Raw genomic sequence first — 17,887 nt, forward strand, 5'->3', positions numbered from 1 at the left:
CCAGAGCTTGGACCATCCTGCAACGGCCGGAACTTTACCGTACTGAAATTGAAAAGCCATGCTTGCCCAAACTCCGGACGCTCAAGTTCTCGGAAACTCGCAATCCGAAGGAGGAGAAACATATTTTCCAAAACTTGACACAAAGTCATAAATGGAATAATCTGTTTGCGATAAATTTGTCCCCTCTTGCTTTCGGGCTGAGTCCGATAAGCGTTTCCGAACAAGAAGTTGACCTTTCCAAACGGGGGAGAAAAACTTTTGCAGCATCCCAGGCTACCACCGCTCGCTGTCTCCGCTCCACACTACTGCCAGTTTTAGGAACTTCCACTGGAATGGGGCAAAAATTGAAAATGAACTGCCTCGGTTTGCGTTGCTTATGAATAACGAATGTGAATTCCTACAACTGCTGAAAGCCAATTCGTTATCCTAAATCGAAAGGAATCTTTTGCTGTCCTTGCTCGGAAAATCGGGCTTCGTTTCGATTTGATCCGGATGTCGTTTTTGTGGATACCTAACCTGTACTTCCATAGAAGGAAACCGGCTGATTTAGCATATGAATGCTTGTGTCTCTTCTTTGCATGGTGGTGCAGTGAGGTTTAGGCAATTTGGTCCATGCTAATGGGGTGGAAAATCTAATGATGTGAGTCGTGTTTTCGGTGATTCGTATGAATACTTTTATGTTTGAAGTAATCTTTTCTACCAACTTTCTTTTGATAAATTCGTTAGAAACTTTCAGAAATCCGAATAAAAATCTAAGAGTTGTTCATAAGATAAACCGGTCAAACAATTCTGTTTTGAATCACCTGGAAAATGTTCCACTCATCCACTGGTAAGTGGTAACTGATTCCAAAAGCTTAATATCGAATGACCATTTTGCAGTTCTCTCTGTCGAAGGAAATCATCATGATGATAATAAAGACATTTCCATTATGCAAGACAGAAGAAAAATCGCAATGTAAGGAGTGGAGATACAACCAATAGCGCTTAAACCTGTCCCATCTTAATGCTAAGTCAAGAATAAACAAATTGCTAAGATATTTTAATGTCTAATCACGTTTTATTTGAACCTTAAGCTCCAATTGTTATTTTCTTTCAGTACTTTCCCCAACCGAAGAATCCGGCCACGAGATCGAAGAAAGCATCAACGTCCAGTCCGTAGTTTCGTAGCTTCTGCAAGAATGCCTTAACTTCCTTGGAGTTCTGATAAAGCAAAAATGTTCCAAAGTTACACGGGATCAAAAAAATCAAAGTTTTGTTCTCAACTTACATCGTGCAGTTCGACAAATTTATGGTAATCCAGGTTGCGCAGCTTGTCGAAGAAAGCCTTGAACTCGGGGCTGGTCTTCAGCTTCTCCTCGAATAGAGCTTCGAATTTCTTCAACGGCAACAAATCGAACACTTCATCGACGAATCCGGTCACACCTCCCGTTTTCACTGAAATTATTAATCTTTATGTTATTTACATTTCTGAAAAAGAATCGAACTACTTACAACTTTTGACAGCAGGCTTAACATGGTGCAGTCCAAGGAAATCGGCAACCGTGTTCAAGGCATCGTACACAGCCAGATCGGCACCTTCCAGGTAGTTCAGCACGTCCTTGACTTCCTTCAGCGCGAAGAATTGATCCCAAACGGCGGAGAATTCAGCTCCTTGCAGGTAGCCGAAGAATTCCTTGAACTCCTTATCGGTAACGAGGTACTGAAGAGCTACGCCGACCAGTTTGTCAACCGGCACAAGATCGACGAATTCCTGGAAGTCGTCCTTCAAAGCACGACTGTCTGGAATGGCCGAAGCGGTAGCGAATGCTACCAGAGCAGCGAGAACGAAGATAGTTTTCATGTTTTTGGTTTGGATCTACTTGGGGATTCAGGCGATACTGACGATTGGGAAGGAATAGCAAGCTTTTATAGTCTCGACGTTATTTTCGAGCACTAGCAACTAGATTTTGAAGTGGGTACTCAACAAGGGATATGCTCGGTCGTCTCTAACCACTTAACATTTATAGTCGGAAGGAAAATATTAGTAAGCTGTTACTTTACGTTTGAGACCAAATTTATTACGGAGTAAATGACCACTGTTCAGGTTCAAGTAGTTGGTAATCCAGTTGATTCACGTCAAGCACCTGGCTTTACTGATGTCTACAATTCTCCAAGTGGTTTCTATTTGTCCCATAGATATAGCTATATAAGCATTTGGTCAACCTTCATCCAAACATCAGTGTTCTTCCAACCTTATTCAGTTCAACCAGCTACCCAGTCATGAAAACCATCTTCGTTCTCGCTGCTCTGGTAGCATTCGCTACCGCCTCGGCTATCCCGGACAGTCGTGCCCTGAAGGACGATTTCCAGGAATTCGTCGATCTTGTGCCAGTTGACAAATTGGTCGGCGTAGCTCTTCAATACCTCGTTACCGATAAGGAGTTCAAGGAATTCTTCGGCTACCTGCAGGGAGCGGAATTCTCCGCCGTTTGGGATCAATTCTTCGCGCTGAAGGAAGTCAAGGACGTGCTGAACTACCTGGAAGATGCTGATTTGGCTGTGTACGATGCCTTGAACACGGTTGCCGATTTCCTTGGACTGCACCATGTTAAGCCTGCTGTCAAGAGCTGTAAGTAGAATGAATTATTTTTAAGCATGCAAATTGGACAACGATCAACATTTCAGTGAAAACGGGAGGTGTGACCGGATTCGTCGATGAAGTGTTTGATTTGTTGCCGTTGAAGAAATTCGAAGCTCTATTCGAGGAGAAGCTGAAGACCAGCCCCGAGTTCAAGGCTTTCTTCGAGAAGTTGCGCAGCCTGGATTACCATAAGTTTGTCGAACTTCATGATGTAAGTTGATAACAAAACTATGTTTTTGTTTTCGAATTCGTGTCTACTTTCGAACATTTTCATTTACTTTTTCAGAACTCCAAGGAAGTTCAGGCATTCTTGCAGAAGCTGCGAAACTACGGACTGGACGTTGATGCATTCTTCGATCTCGTGGCCGGATTCTTCGGTTGGGGAAAATACTAGAATTTGAAACGTTGGAAAACTACAACGTAGTTGAACTGTTCTAATTGTATGAATAAAAAGTGATCATCTAATGTAAAATCTTTGTCATTGTTTCATTTTTGATGGAATGTATCCCTTACCCATATTATTTATTTGAAGTACAGCTGAAATTCTGACACATATAATATAGGTAATAAGAATTTGGGTAGCTAGAGGGGCCCCCTCCAAAATCCCTGGAGGAATTCCTGAAGAAATACCTGCGGAAATTCCTGGATGAGTTCTTGGTGGAATTCCTGAAGGACTCCCTAGAAAAATGCCTGGATGAAATATTGGGGAATTCCTGGATGAACTCCTGAAGGAACTTTAGGAAGAATGCCTGGTGAAACTCCGGGAGGATTACCTGGACTAATTCCTGGATAAATTGCGGGAGGAATTCCGGGGGGAATTTCTGAAGGAATCCCTGGAGGATTTTCTGGAGAAATTTCCGTAGGAATTTCTGAAGGAATTCCTGGATCAATTGCTGCAAGAATTCCTGGACCAATTCCTGAAGGAATTTCTGGAAGAATTCCTGGGGTGATTCCTGGTGAAGTTCTTGAAGGTATTCCTGGAAATGTCCCTGAATGAAATCCTCGAGGAATTCTGTTACCGTTTCGGGTACTTTACCCTAGGATCCACTCCTGAGCGAATCGTAGGTGGTTAGGTGGAGAGCGAGAACATATGTATATACTGTTCGTTACGAATTATTGTCGTAAGGCTTACTTGTTTATTGTACACAATATTGTATGAAAGATGGATTGTAATTGTAACTGTAGCTAAAATATTAGGCCTACTCCCGAAGTTCAACTGTGAATTTAAAAAGGACATTAAAATGTAACACACATAACACACGTAACACACAGAACACCTACAAAGTGGGAGGATCAGTTGGATAATGGAACAACGATTGGAAGGATTGAAAGGAGGGGCTACGGAGAGGGGAATGGAGGCTGGGAAATGGGAAGGGGAGGTAAGGAATTGGGTATGCCATAAGGAAAGTAGGAACAAGTCGGTCTTTTCCACTTGAGACTCGGAGCAATCCAGACGTTTTTTCTACAAAGTGAATAGAAGTGACAATTTAGTCAGTTATACAGTGGAGAAGATTTTATCCTCGCCTAGATATCCGCAAGAGTCAGGTAAACCAAACGGTGAACAAACCTAAGTGGCATTCGTGTACCCTAAAACCTCCCCAAATCCCTTTAGGACCCATTTGGTATCAGCTAGGACCGTTTAGCGTCGCCATACCTGCCTGCCGGTACGACGATACCCGGTGAAGCACGTGGAGAGCCATTTCTACGACCAGGCATTTCCAAACCCTGAGCTGCTTCCTCCGTGATAGTTACGCCCAACACCGACATTGGGAGCCCGTTCCTCGAGCACGTTCTGCACGCTAATACCCCTTCAAGCCATCCCATCTGCGACGGCGAGTGAGCAGCTAGCACCCGTTGAGAACCACCAGAGTGATCCTTCCCGCCGGCCGGCCCCGCATTACACACCCACACGTACACCCGTAAGTTAATAATAAACTGTGGAAAATAGCTAATAGTGTTTGGACTTCTGATCATCGCGAAGAGCCGACCCTGTGACCAAGAGTTTGGGAACCCCTGGTGGCCAGGCCTGTAAGGTCTAGTCCCCAGCGAGCGTCTCGGGATTATCCCCTTTGAGCGTAACAATTGGCGCCCAGCTTAAAGAAACGCGATACTGATCAGAAGTCCAAAGGGAGTGAGATAGGTTAGGGAGAAGATTGCCTATACGATAAGCGACAAACAACCAAAATTTGCTCGGAGTGGTGAATAGGTAGGGTATTTGATCTGTGTAGTGCGAGCCACGCTTTCTGCGGAGATTACTGCGAGAGCTGTGCTTCTACTAGTGCGCGAACGTCGTTTAGAGTATTTAATTCGATACAAAGTGTACTAAATAGGTAGTTGCACGCGAACAAATTCTAGGTTATTTTTCAATTTTCTTTTCATTAATGGGTCTTGACTCAACCAAGCTCAACTAGCTAATTTAACAAATTTCGATGACCGATATCTCTCGGTCCTGTGAGAATTCACAAGCGTTATATCATTGGCAGTGTGATTGTGGTAGAAGAGCCGTGCAATGGATTTGCAGACGGCCTACCGAAATATTGATGTGTCTCACCTTGCGATAGACGAGGTTGAGCACGAACTCTTGATCAGGAACATGCTTTTCCATTTCGATGACCATGATAGTGTGAAGCGACGAAAGTTAAAAGATAGGATGAAAGAGGAACGAAGTAGGGGTATCAACTCTACGGCCTTCGCTAGGACGTGGAGAACTGCCCAGGAAGAGATTGAGATAGTGAGATCCCGAATTCGGGTCATTCGCGGAATATATGAGAATCCCAAAGCCGATGCGAGGCAAAGACAGAAATTGAGAACCCGCGTGGTTCACTACCGTGTGAGGATTAATCAGCTAGCGAGAGCAACCGACGCTCGGAAATATTTGGCAGAGATTAGTGACATCGAAAACCAGATAGACGAGATCATGACCAATTATTTTGATTTACCGAACCTAGTCAGCGATACAACTAAGGAAATCCCGTTGGAAGAGAAAATATCCGAAGTTTTAGGAGAGGTACGCACCGAGATCGCAACCCTGAACGATACGGTTGCTACTCTCGAAGGTGGGGATGATGGGGGAGAGTTAGATCAGGCATGTGGAGGGGCGACGAATACAACATCGCGGAGAATGCATGAAATGGAACTTTCGAAGAAACGAACTGATGAAATTATGGAAAAACTGAATGAATACGAACCAGGAAAAGAGAAGGATTTCGAACATTTGATCTCTGCATTCAAAGATTTTGTTGTTCATACATCAGAGCAGCAGAGGCTCAAACGAGAGCAAGAAATACTTGCAGAACAACAAAGGATAAAAGAAATGGCATCTCATATAAAAAGGAAACAGAATCTGGAAAAACTTTTGAGTGAATTGAATGAGAATTTGAAACAATCCAAGAATGACTCCACTCCAGTGCTGGATACAGACCATGCGTCTCCATCAGATCAATCAACGTCATCTGAAAGTGAATGTGAAATTGAACCCAGAATTGAACCACCAAAAACCCATGAGAAATTCGCAGCTTCTTCTAGCAAGCCTAGAAAAGCTTCCGACGATGAAAGAAAGAGTAGAAAGAAAGTAGAATTTCCCGAGGACTTAGTGAGCTCCAAGGATAGCTCTGACGAAGATGATCAATCGATCGGAAAGGGAAAGAAAAGGAGGGGTCTGAAAAGTTCACAACGGAAAAGAGATAACGGAAGGTCAGAAATTAAGAAGAGAAAGAAGAAAGTAAGAAGCTCCACTTCGTCTGAACAAACTCTCTCTTCTGATTCCTCTGAGAGTACAGAATCTTCGAGTTTGAGTTCTAGCACCTATACAAGCTCAACCGAAGAGGAAAGGAGGAAAAAGAAGAGGTCAAAGAGGAAGCATAAGAAGAGTAGGAAGGCAATTAAGAGAATCCCAGTAGCTGAGTGGAGGCTAAAATATGATGGTAAGGACGAAGGGCGGAAATTGGCTGAATTCTTGAAGGAAGTCAAAATGCGGTGTCGATCCGAAGACATTTCAGATAGGGAGCTGTTTCGCTCAGCGCTTCATTTGTTTAGCGGTCGTGCCAAAGATTGGTACATCGATGGTATTGACAATGGGGATTTTAAGAATTGGCCGGAGTTAAAGAAGGAATTAAAACGCGAGTTTCTACCACCCGATCTTGACTTCCAACTTGAGATTCAGGCTACCAGTCGACGCCAAACCCGAGGTGAAAAATTCTCAGATTATTTCCACGACATGCAGAAAATCTTTCAGTCGATGACAAAACAGTTGTCGGAGAGAAGAAAGTTTGATTTAATCTGGCGTAATATGCGCCACGATTACAAAAATGCTTTGACTGGTGCAGGGATCAGGTCCCTGAGCAAATTGAAAAAGTATGGCAGGAAAATTGATGAAAATTTCAGTTTCCTCCAGAAAACAAATGAAAATCGTTCACGGAATAACCAGGTTGGTGAAATTACGTCGAACAGAGAGAAAGGCAATACTGGCAACTCTGGAAATAATACCCGAATTTTCACCAATAGCAAACATCAATCCTCCAGACCAAAGAACCCAGGAGAGGGAAAGAGAGAAGGAAAGGGAGAGGCGGACAAGGTAGGGAAAGAAAGTGATAAGGGAAGAGTGGACCAGAAGCTACCTCCTATGGAAGGGTCTTCTACTGGTACGATGCAGGCATTAGTCGAGCGATATAGGAGACCACCTATTGGCACTTGCTATAATTGCCGGACACACGGACACCACTATGTCGAGTGTTCCGAGCCGAAGAGCAAATTTTGTCATGTTTGCGGTTTTCTGGACGTATTTACTAGTATGTGTCCCGTTTGCCAAAAAAACAGCAAAGGATCAGCTTGAGGAGGCAAGTTGATTCCGATCACGAAAACCCTCCCAATTCGAACCAAATTGTACAACAACTAACTTCGTGCGGCTTCGAGCCAATTTCAGCTACCGATTATGACTCAGAACACGATCTAAATGAAATTTTCGTCCATGTCCAGGGAGATGGCAGGCCTTTTGCAAAGGTAAATGTTTTGGGAGTAGAAATACTCGGCCTTTTGGATAGCGGGGCCCAGAGATCGGTGTTGGGAACCGGCTCCGAAAAGCTGATCAAGGCTTTAAAATTGAAAATCTATCCTACTCCTGCTTCAGTGAAAACCGCGGAGGGGAAAAACGTCCCTGTAAAAGGTCTCGTTCACCTACCGATCACATTTCACAATGAGACACGAATCATTCCCACACTAGTGGCACCCGAACTTAGAAAGAGGCTAATTTTGGGCTTTGAAGACTTTTGGAGAGTGTTTCACATACAACCGACTTTGCAAGGAGAGGAAGGGCTTGCTAGAATTGACGAGGTTGAGAGTACACGAGGTAGTTGCGGGGAAGAGTCTTCGCACGATCCCACAGAAGAGCAAAAAGCTCAGCTGGAGCAAGTGAAATCACTCTTCAAGGTGGCGATCGAAGGTCAGACCCTTGACGTCACACCTTTGATTACTCATAAAATCGAGTTGAAAGAGGAGTACAAGGGAGCCCCGCCAATTCGAATCAACCCTTACCCAACCTCTCCTGAGATGCAGAGGAAGATAAACCAGGAAATTGACAAGCTTCTATCACAGAAGGTGATAGAGAAAAGTCACAGTGACTGGTCGCTCAGTACTGTGCCAGTGGTCAAGGCTTCTGGCGATGTTAGACTGTGTTTAGACGCCCGGCGTCTGAACGAACGAACACAGAGGGATGCCTATCCTCTACCCCACCAAGACCGGATACTGAGCCGACTAGGAGCTAGTAAATTTATGACCACAATCGACTTGACGAAAGCCTTTCTCCAGATTCCGCTCGACGTCGGCTCACGCAAGTATACGGCTTTCTCGGTGGTGGGAAGAGGACTGTTCCAGTTCACCAGACTGCCTTTCGGTCTCGTGAATAGCCCTGCCAGTCTGTCACGGCTTATGGATGAGGTACTTGGCTATGGTGAACTGGAACCGAATGTGTTCGTTTACCTAGACGACATCGTCGTGGTAAGCGACACATTCGAGGCCCACCTCTGCAGTCTTCGGGAAGTAGCTAAGCGACTGAAGGCTGCGAATTTAACAATAAACCTCGACAAATCTAAATTTTGTGTGGCTGAGTTACCCTATTTGGGATACATACTGACACCCGAGGGAATTCGTCCGAACCCGGAAAGGGTCGATGCTATTCTCAATTATGAGCGTCCGAGTTCAATTCGTGCCTTGCGCCGATTTTTGGGCATGGCAAACTATTACCGACGTTTCGTTGCCTCTTTTAGTGAGATGAGTGCTCCACTCACTAACCTGCTCAGAAAGAAACCCAAATGTCTCATTTGGAATGATGAAGCCGAGCAAGCGTTTATTGGCCTGAAGGAGTGTCTCATATCTGCTCCAATCTTGAGCAACCCGAACTTTAGCTTACCATTCCAAATCCAGACCGATGCTAGCGACAGTGCCATAGCCGCCGTGCTGACCCAGGAGCACGAGGCCGGGGAGAAAGTCATTGCGTATTACTCGCAAAAACTGACTCCAGCTCAGCAAGCCTATGCAGCCACTGAGAAAGAGGGCCTGGCGGTACTCTCGGCGATCGAGAAATTTCGCCCATATATCGAGGGGATGCATTTCGTAGTGTTGACCGATGCTTCGGCTCTTACCTACATTATGAACGGGAGATGGAAAACATCTTCCCGTCTAAGCAGGTGGAGCATTGACCTTCAGGGGTATGATTTGGAAATTAGGCATAGGAGAGGCAGGGACAATATAATCCCTGATGCCCTCTCTCGAGCAGTCGAGGAACTGGAAGTCTCCGATACCGACTGGTATCAAGACTTGCTCAAGAAAGTTAAAAATAATCCGGAGGGAAACCTTGACTTCCGAATCGAAGATGACAAATTATATAAATTTGTGCCGACGAAAACGGAAGTTTTCGATTATCGGTACGAGTGGAAACTTTGCGTACCCGAGGCTCTTCGGAAGGAAATCCTCCAAAAAGAGCATGAATCGGCTTTCCACATAGGGTACGAAAAGCTGTTGGACCGGTTGAGACAAAGATATTTCTGGCCAAACATGGCACAAGCGGCTAAGAAACTTGTCCAAAGTTGCCAACAGTGCAAAGAATTTAAGCCCTCAAACATTTCACAGCATCCCGAGATGGGAAAGCAGCGCCTCACCACAAAACCGTTTCAGATCCTCTCCATGGACTTTATCCAGTCCTTACCGCGTAGCAAAGCTGGAAATACGCACTTGCTCGTGTTAATGGACATGTTCTCCAAGTGGAAAATGTTGTTCCCAGTTAAAAAGATCGCTTCGGAGATCATAATCCGCCTGGTTGAGCAGCATTGGTTCCGTAGATATTCCGTGCCGGAGATCCTTATCACGGACAATGCCAGTTGCTTCCTAAGCAAAGAATTTAAGAGCTTCCTCGATCGATATCACGTACAACACTGGGCAAATGCACGCCACCACAGTCAGGCGAACCCAGTGGAGAGACTGAATCGCAGTATAAATGCGTGTATTCGTACGTACGTAAAATCAAATCAGCGACTGTGGGATACTCGTATCTCAGAGATCGAGTATACGATCAATAATACACGACACTCTTCAACAGGGTTTACGCCGTATAGGGTATTATTCGGACATGAGATTGTCGCTGACGGCGTTGAGCATCGCCTCGACGTAGATACTGAGCCCCTTTCGGAAAGAGAAAGAGTGGATCAGAAACTCAAAATTGATCGCAATATTTTTGATACGGTTTTCAAAAACCTAGAGCGAGCCCACGAAAAGAGTAGTAGGAGTTACAATCTGCTATTTCAGAATCCAGCTCCTGTTTACGAAGTAGGACAGAAGGTTTTCCGAAGAAACTTCGCACAGTCTTCAGCAGGAGAAGCTTATAATGCCAAATTAGGACCGATGTATATTCCATGTACCGTGGTGGCCCGCCGCGGAACGAGCTCTTATGAGTTGGAAGATAGTTCTGGCAAAAATGTAGGAATTTCCTCAGCGGCTGACCTAAGGCCAGGGAACGCCGAGGTAGATGAACCTTCTGAATTGTAAATAGTACAAAATGTTATAATTAATTGGTAGGTGTAATGCATGTTGGGTTCTATTAAAGTTGTTCGCTGTTTGCATCATTGATTTAGATGGTTTTTTTTTGTACGTAGAATTCGTTATATTGTTAAATGTCGGTTTTTGAGAGAAAAAGCTGTAAAATGCATTACATACAGTGATCTACGAATGTGTTGTAGTTTCCCTTTTTGGGAACAGAGATAAAAAGGTTCTAGAGTATGATGAAGTTCAAGGTCAGTCTATTCGGTGTTTGATTGTCAATGTAGTAGTTTGTTTATAGGTATTCGTATCACAGTTTATAGTCTTCAGTCCACACACAAATTGCAATAGTTTTGCTGCCTGATGTCGTAGTACGCTTAATTAAAGGAAAACTGGTCACGGATATTAGAACGGATAAATGGAAAACTTTGATAAGCACAGAAAAACTTTGAACGTTCATTTTTCCTATGATGTCATGAGCAGCACCTGTAAAATTTGCCTTTAGATTTCGCCTGATCAACACGTTAAAAACCGCCCTCCATCACACGTAGTCCTTTTGCAACAGCCACCATGCCAATAGATTGCTTGAGTTCCACTTTATCATGTACAGCTCTAGCCGAGATAGACAACGGTCGGTCGAAATTCTCCCTCTCAATAAAGTTGAGATTAAGGAAGAGGAAGGCCGATTACTGAGAGATTAGGGTAAAGACGCTAATAAATGGTCTTGTCTAAATTTCGACAAGAATTTCTATTTAGTTGACTTAGCTTCGGAATATTTACTCTTACGAATACGAAAATTGCGAAAGGCAAGCCCAACCCTGGGAGTCCAGCTGTACAGTTGATTTCTGAAATAAATTGAGGAAAATGGTTAATAAATGTTTAGTAAAATAAATTGATAAATCAATTTATTTTTATGGGGAGTGTGGGGTAGTGTTACCGTTTCGGGTACTTTACCCTAGGATCCACTCCTGAGCGAATCGTAGGTGGTTAGGTGGAGAGCGAGAACATATGTATATACTGTTCGTTACGAATTATTGTCGTAAGGCTTACTTGTTTATTGTACACAATATTGTATGAAAGATGGATTGTAATTGTAACTGTAGCTAAAATATTAGGCCTACTCCCGAAGTTCAACTGTGAATTTAAAAAGGACATTAAAATGTAACACACATAACACACGTAACACACAGAACACCTACAAAGTGGGAGGATCAGTTGGATAATGGAACAACGATTGGAAGGATTGAAAGGAGGGGCTACGGAGAGGGGAATGGAGGCTGGGAAATGGGAAGGGGAGGTAAGGAATTGGGTATGCCATAAGGAAAGTAGGAACAAGTCGGTCTTTTCCACTTGAGACTCGGAGCAATCCAGACGTTTTTTCTACAAAGTGAATAGAAGTGACAATTTAGTCAGTTATACAGTGGAGAAGATTTTATCCTCGCCTAGATATCCGCAAGAGTCAGGTAAACCAAACGGTGAACAAACCTAAGTGGCATTCGTGTACCCTAAAACCTCCCCAAATCCCTTTAGGACCCATTTGGTATCAGCTAGGACCGTTTAGCGTCGCCATACCTGCCTGCCGGTACGACGATACCCGGTGAAGCACGTGGAGAGCCATTTCTACGACCAGGCATTTCCAAACCCTGAGCTGCTTCCTCCGTGATAGTTACGCCCAACACCGACATTGGGAGCCCGTTCCTCGAGCACGTTCTGCACGCTAATACCCCTTCAAGCCATCCCATCTGCGACGGCGAGTGAGCAGCTAGCACCCGTTGAGAACCACCAGAGTGATCCTTCCCGCCGGCCGGCCCCGCATTACACACCCACACGTACACCCGTAAGTTAATAATAAACTGTGGAAAATAGCTAATAGTGTTTGGACTTCTGATCATCGCGAAGAGCCGACCCTGTGACCAAGAGTTTGGGAACCCCTGGTGGCCAGGCCTGTAAGGTCTAGTCCCCAGCGAGCGTCTCGGGATTATCCCCTTTGAGCGTAACAATTCCTGGAGGAATCCCTGCAAAAATCCTTGGATGAACTCTTCGAGGAATGCCCGGAGGTATTTCCAAAGGAATTCCAGAAGGAATTACTAGACGAATCCCTTCCTAAAGGATTCTCCAGAAGAATATCTGAAGGATTGCCTGGAGAAACCCCTGGAGAAATTCCTGGAGACATGCCTGTAGGATATCCTGGAGGAATCTCTAGAGAAATTCCTTTCCTTGATCTTCAGAGGAATTTGTGGAAGAATCTCTGCATGAATTCCACGAGGAATTCCTAGATAAATTCCTGGAGGAATTCCTGGAAGATTTCTTTCAAGAATCACTAAAGTACTTTCAGGAGACATCTTAGGAATCTGGAAGAATCTGGAGAAATCTAGAGGAATCAATGGAAAAATCCCTGGAGGTATCTCTAGATAAATTCCTTGAGGTATCTCTATGGATGAATCTTTGAAGAAATTCTTTGATGAATCTCTAGATAAATTCCTGGAGGAATTTCTGGACGAATACCTGTAGGAGTTTGAGAAGAATCCCTGAGGCAATTTCAGAAGGGATTTCTGAAGAAATCTCAGGAGGAAGAACTGGAGGAATCGCTGAAATTCCCGAGGAAATCATGAAGGAATCTTAGAGTACGTGAAGGAACTCTTGAAGGGATCCCTCTAGCAGTTCCTGAAGAAAACCCACGAGGAATCTCTGAAGCAATTTCGAGAGAAATTCCTAAGGAAATCTCTGACAGTTCCTGGAGGAGTTTCTGAAAGAATTCCAGGAGGGATTTCTGAAGGAATCCCAAGAACAGTTCTTGGAGGCATTTTCAAACTAATCCCTAAAGTTGTTTCTGAAAGAACTACAGAAGGAATTATCAGGTGAATCTTGGAGGAGTTTCTGAAGAAACCCCATGAGGAATCACTAAAGTAATCCCAGGGAATCTCAGGAGAGCTTTCTTAGCGGGTTCCTGGAAGAATCTTTGTAGGACGGGACCATCTCGACGGACGGATGTGAGATGATCAAAAGGGGGAAGTAGCACTACGGCGAACATCTAAATGGTGCGGGGAGCGCAGATATGCAGGACCAATGCAGCGGAAAAAAATACTACGTTAGTACAGCAGGGAGCAAGAACGAGTCAACTCCCACGTTTAGGAAAGTTAAGGATGCTATCCAGCAGTTCAAGAACAATAAGTCAGCTGGTAAAGTTGATATGGGAGCGGAACTCATCAAGATGGACCCGGAAAAGTTGGCCACCTATTTACACCGGCTAATAATCCGGATCTGGGAGACCAAACAGTTACCGGAAGTCGCCTACAAAGAGCTATTCCAGATAATCTTTGGCCATCTTCCACCTAAAGTGAATGAGTTTGTGAGAAGTTATCAAGCTGGCTTTGTCGATGCCCGCTCGACAACGAACCTGATCTCACCGTACGGCAAATCCTCCAAAAATGCCGCAAATACCAAATCCCAACACATCACCTGTCCATCGACTTTAAGGTGGCATTACGACAGTATCGACTGCACAGAGCTATGGAAAATCATGGACAAGAACGACTTCTCCGAGAAGGTCGCTAGACTAAAGCGAAGATGAACGGTGTAAAAAACAGCGTAAGGGTTTCGGGCGATCTGTTTTGTTCGTTCGAAAATCACCGGGGACTACGACAAGGTTATGGGATCTCATGCCTGCTGTTCAATATCGCCCTGGAAGGGTTTATGCGACGAGCCGGGCTCAAGAGCTATGGCACCGTTTTCACGATATCCGGCCAATTTGTCTTCTCTGCAAACACTATCAGTAGATTCCGAGGAGCTCCAGAGGATCTAAAACACGTTTCCAGCGGTCTCAAGGGAGTTTGAAGGGGTTTCAACACATTTGAGGACCGTTTAAGAGAGTCCCTGGGAATTCCAGGGTGCATTCAGTGTGAGATTTAGACGTTTACAGAGAGTTTTACAACATTTCAAGAAGAATCATGAGGTATCAAAGAGTTTTAAAATTATTATTTATTTTATTCAAAAAATGTGAAAAAAGAAAAAGCCCCTTCAAGCGAATTTCAGAGATTCATGGCGTATGAGAAGAACATCGAAGGGCTTGCAAGGCTTTTCAGGGACTTTTAGGAGAGCTGCAGGCCGTTCCATGAGGTATTAAGGAGATTTCGGAGTTAGGGATGCTGTTCGGGCCCGTATGAAGTTGATCATCAATATTAACTTCTTTTCTCCATCAGCCTAGATAGCTGTGTAGTGTCGGTAGCGGTTGTCACAATTGGCTAAGAATAACACTACGGATTGCCTGTTCCGGTGGTAAGAGTCCGTTAAACAGGTGACCCCTAATTCATGGTGTAATGCGGCTATATGCTTACCGTGCCTAGGAATGAATGGTTAGGGGGGTCTAATAAAATCCTAACCGCTTAACGGAGCCTGTGGAGTACTAGGGCGCCCTCCACAGTATTCTGCCCTTACTGCGCTAACCGGAGCAATGGAGCAGTTGACCTTGTGTTTCTCCGAGATAATCTGCTATCCTTCTTAAGCCTCAACTGCGAGGCTCAATAAGGGTGGGATTATTAGTATGTTGTTTATTAGCTTTAATTATAACCTATATGGTTCTTCGCATTATGCATTCTTCACAGTGTCCTCTGTGTATCTTTGTCTCTGGAGTTCTTCAATCGATACCGAATTGGTTTCTATTGCTGCTCTTTTTTCTTGTGTTGTGATTGTAAGAGTTTGATCGTGCCTAGTTTGGGTAGTGGCTATGGTTATGACAGCTCAGATCAATCTTCAGCATAAAAGAACAGCGTTGGTCCAAGAACCTTACTTTCGTAGGGGGGATTTCTATGTGATGTAATATTTTAATTAACACCTTTATGGTTCCGCATTTTTGCGTTTGACCCGATGTTTGCTACTTTCAGTGAAATTGAAATGGCAATCTCGCTTGTCATGCCTCGAGCCTCAAAATGTTTTGATGAAACTGCTTGTTTGCAGCCTTGCTATTCCCAAATCTTGGTGGGATTATACTGTCAAGTTTATTCCGTAAGTGGATAATGCATCGTGTGAAGATCAGACCTATCAATTTGACGTCTTTCTTCTGAAATGATTAGAACGCTCGACAACATTACATCCGTGATGTTTTTTCTGGCAATCATGCCTCTCCATGGAAACCAACATACCAAAATGGAAAAGTCAACTGTGATTTGTTCACACAATGTTGCTTACGATATCGGCAAAGCATTCATTCAAAAACAATTTTGTTTGGGTGTTTTCTTGGATTTCCAGGATACTTTTGAACACGCACCTTTCGAATCCATATTGGAAGCCGCACGGGTTGTTGTATTTATGTTTCAATGATTTCCAATTGGATTTACCAAATGCTCGAATACCCACATCTCTGGAGCAACATTTGAAAAGGGCTCAAGAGGTCTTGTGTCTTTTTTTCGAAAACGCTTCGTAGGGCCTAACAGCAGCCCGCCCACGCAAATGAACACCGTTATCCGAAAGATCGATGTTTGCTCTATCTGTTAACGATCTTAGTTTGTGTAAATAAGCTGATGGGGGCTCAGGAGCGACGTGTGAAGTCATTATTTACCAATGCCCTTTTCAAATGTTGCTCCAGATCTCTTCTCGACATAACGTAAAGCAGCGATTAGGAAATTGAGTGTTTGTGGATGCCCCCATGCGGGAGTCTTGCCACCGTTTTTGAGGAATCTCGTAGCAGAAACGCAATTGAGATAACTCAATGTGGTTTTCCTACTTATGATTTTGTCCATCACAAGCCTCAACAGGCTACTTCATTTGTATATCTTAGCTGAGAATCCGACTGTGGAGCTTTGAATCATTTGATATGTAACTACCCAGTTTTTACGCAACTGCGTTTCCGAGTACTCGGTAAACACTTGATTAAGTGAAACTGACCTAAGAAGCCTGAATCTTTAGGATTTTCTGTTATTCTGAACCCATTGTGGCAAGTAGCTATAGGCTTACTTTACGCTTTATGCGTTTTTTACAGTGCCCTTTTCAGGGCGCTATTTAAAGTCGTTGTGGTACGCTTATGCGATTATGTCGACCCTATTCCCTTACCTTCCCTTTCCCTGTCCCATCCCTTATTCCTCCCTTCCCTCTCCCACAGGTAAATGATGAATAGGCTCGTATTCAAGGCGATGGCACAAATTTCCCAAATGGAGGAGAACGTGCCTCTGGAGCCGACCTACTGATACCTGATAGGGAGGAGGTGCCCAAAGGGAATTCATTGAGGTAAAAGAATTTATTTAGTCTCCTGAAACCCTTCTTGTCTACAAATGATAGGAAAACCCAAGCATGTGTAAATGCGCACTAGGTTACAACCTTGCATTATGCTACTTTAGGCTCACATAGAACAAAGAATAAAATGCGCCAGTAAGTATAACATGCCTTACAAGTGTACTTACTTTTATTACACCATCATAACCAGCCTCCTCGTTAGATTTTGTTGGCACATCATTATTGAATCTTTTATTCGCCTAAAATAGTTTCCGTCGGCGCAACCATTTAATGGATCAGTATCCAGCTGTGCGAAAATCACGCCATTATTGGGCATAAATGCGAGAATCACGATAATGTCGATTGCCTCAATTTATCGATATGTACTGCTATAACCAGTAGCGGCCACAAGGTATGAGAAATCTGCTGAAAATTTGCAAATCAAAAGAGATTTCTCTTACCATAACCCGATGTTTCCCCCCTTTTCGATGTAGTTATGTTCCATGATGAGCATCGTGGTTAGATTTCAACACGTCTACTCGCAGATAGACTGCCTTGCCTACGTTTTTTCCCGAACACATGTGCAAATATGATTGTCTCAGTCGCGGCGTCTACAGTCAGTGTAGCTATCATCGAATCTCAGGGGAGAAATGGTCTTCAATTCTTTTTTCGATCCCATCTGCTCCCGAAGCATCAACTTGCTCCCACTCGAACGGCGCGCAATTGATCCCTGTTCGGTGACGCGTTCCCGAGGACACGCGTTGAGCTCGTTACACTATACTGCGGGCTGCACGTACCTTTCTACATCAGTTTGGCCTCAGACATAGTCAACTCACGTTACGTGGTATTTCGATGTGCATACACACATCCTTTCCCGCTTGCTGGTAGCTGCTTCGAAGAACTGTGAAATACAATGACGAACTGGAAGCCCCAAAGAATGGCTCCGATTTTCCACCTACAACGATAGTCGGTAAGAACGAGGTAAAATGAACCTACAGAAAGATACCAACGCACAATGGTCCGAATCCACGTTTTAGC

At 44.1% G+C, this 17,887-nt stretch overlaps 3 protein-coding genes and 1 long non-coding RNA gene across 4 annotated transcripts; 3 read left to right on the forward strand and 1 right to left on the reverse strand.

Moving 5' to 3' along the window:
- Nucleotides 1-1,030: 1,030 nt before the first annotated feature.
- On the reverse strand, nt 1,031-1,872 carry LOC109429251 (protein G12-like). Its single transcript, XM_019705167.3, has 3 exons — nt 1,492-1,872; nt 1,268-1,434; nt 1,031-1,200 (listed from the first exon to the last, which is right to left on the reverse strand). The coding sequence occupies exons 1-3, from the start codon at nt 1,838-1,840 to the stop codon at nt 1,093-1,095; spliced, it is 624 nt and encodes a 207-aa protein (XP_019560712.2). The 5' UTR covers nt 1,841-1,872; the 3' UTR covers nt 1,031-1,092.
- Nucleotides 1,873-2,221: 349 nt separating this feature from the next.
- Nucleotides 2,222-3,092, forward strand: LOC109429333 (protein G12-like). The gene is made up of 3 exons (XM_029876776.2): nt 2,222-2,608; nt 2,665-2,831; nt 2,907-3,092. The coding sequence occupies exons 1-3, from the start codon at nt 2,260-2,262 to the stop codon at nt 3,012-3,014; spliced, it is 624 nt and encodes a 207-aa protein (XP_029732636.2). The 5' UTR covers nt 2,222-2,259; the 3' UTR covers nt 3,015-3,092.
- A 569-nt stretch (nt 3,093-3,661) lies between these two features.
- LOC115258680 (uncharacterized) lies at nt 3,662-7,753 on the forward strand. Its single transcript, XM_062855082.1, has 2 exons — nt 3,662-4,165; nt 4,233-7,753. The coding sequence occupies exon 2, from the start codon at nt 5,130-5,132 to the stop codon at nt 7,449-7,451; it is 2,322 nt and encodes a 773-aa protein (XP_062711066.1). The 5' UTR covers nt 3,662-4,165; nt 4,233-5,129; the 3' UTR covers nt 7,452-7,753.
- A 2,630-nt stretch (nt 7,754-10,383) lies between these two features.
- LOC109411284 (uncharacterized) lies at nt 10,384-12,565 on the forward strand. The gene is made up of 2 exons (XR_002130372.3): nt 10,384-12,108; nt 12,176-12,565. It is a non-coding gene; the product is annotated as an uncharacterized LOC109411284 (long non-coding RNA).
- The last annotated feature ends 5,322 nt before the right edge of the window (nt 12,566-17,887 follow it).

Source organism: Aedes albopictus, chromosome 2 (assembly GCF_035046485.1).
Source record: "Aedes albopictus strain Foshan chromosome 2, AalbF5, whole genome shotgun sequence".
In the NCBI taxonomy this organism is placed as follows: Eukaryota; Metazoa; Arthropoda; class Insecta; order Diptera; family Culicidae; genus Aedes; species Aedes albopictus.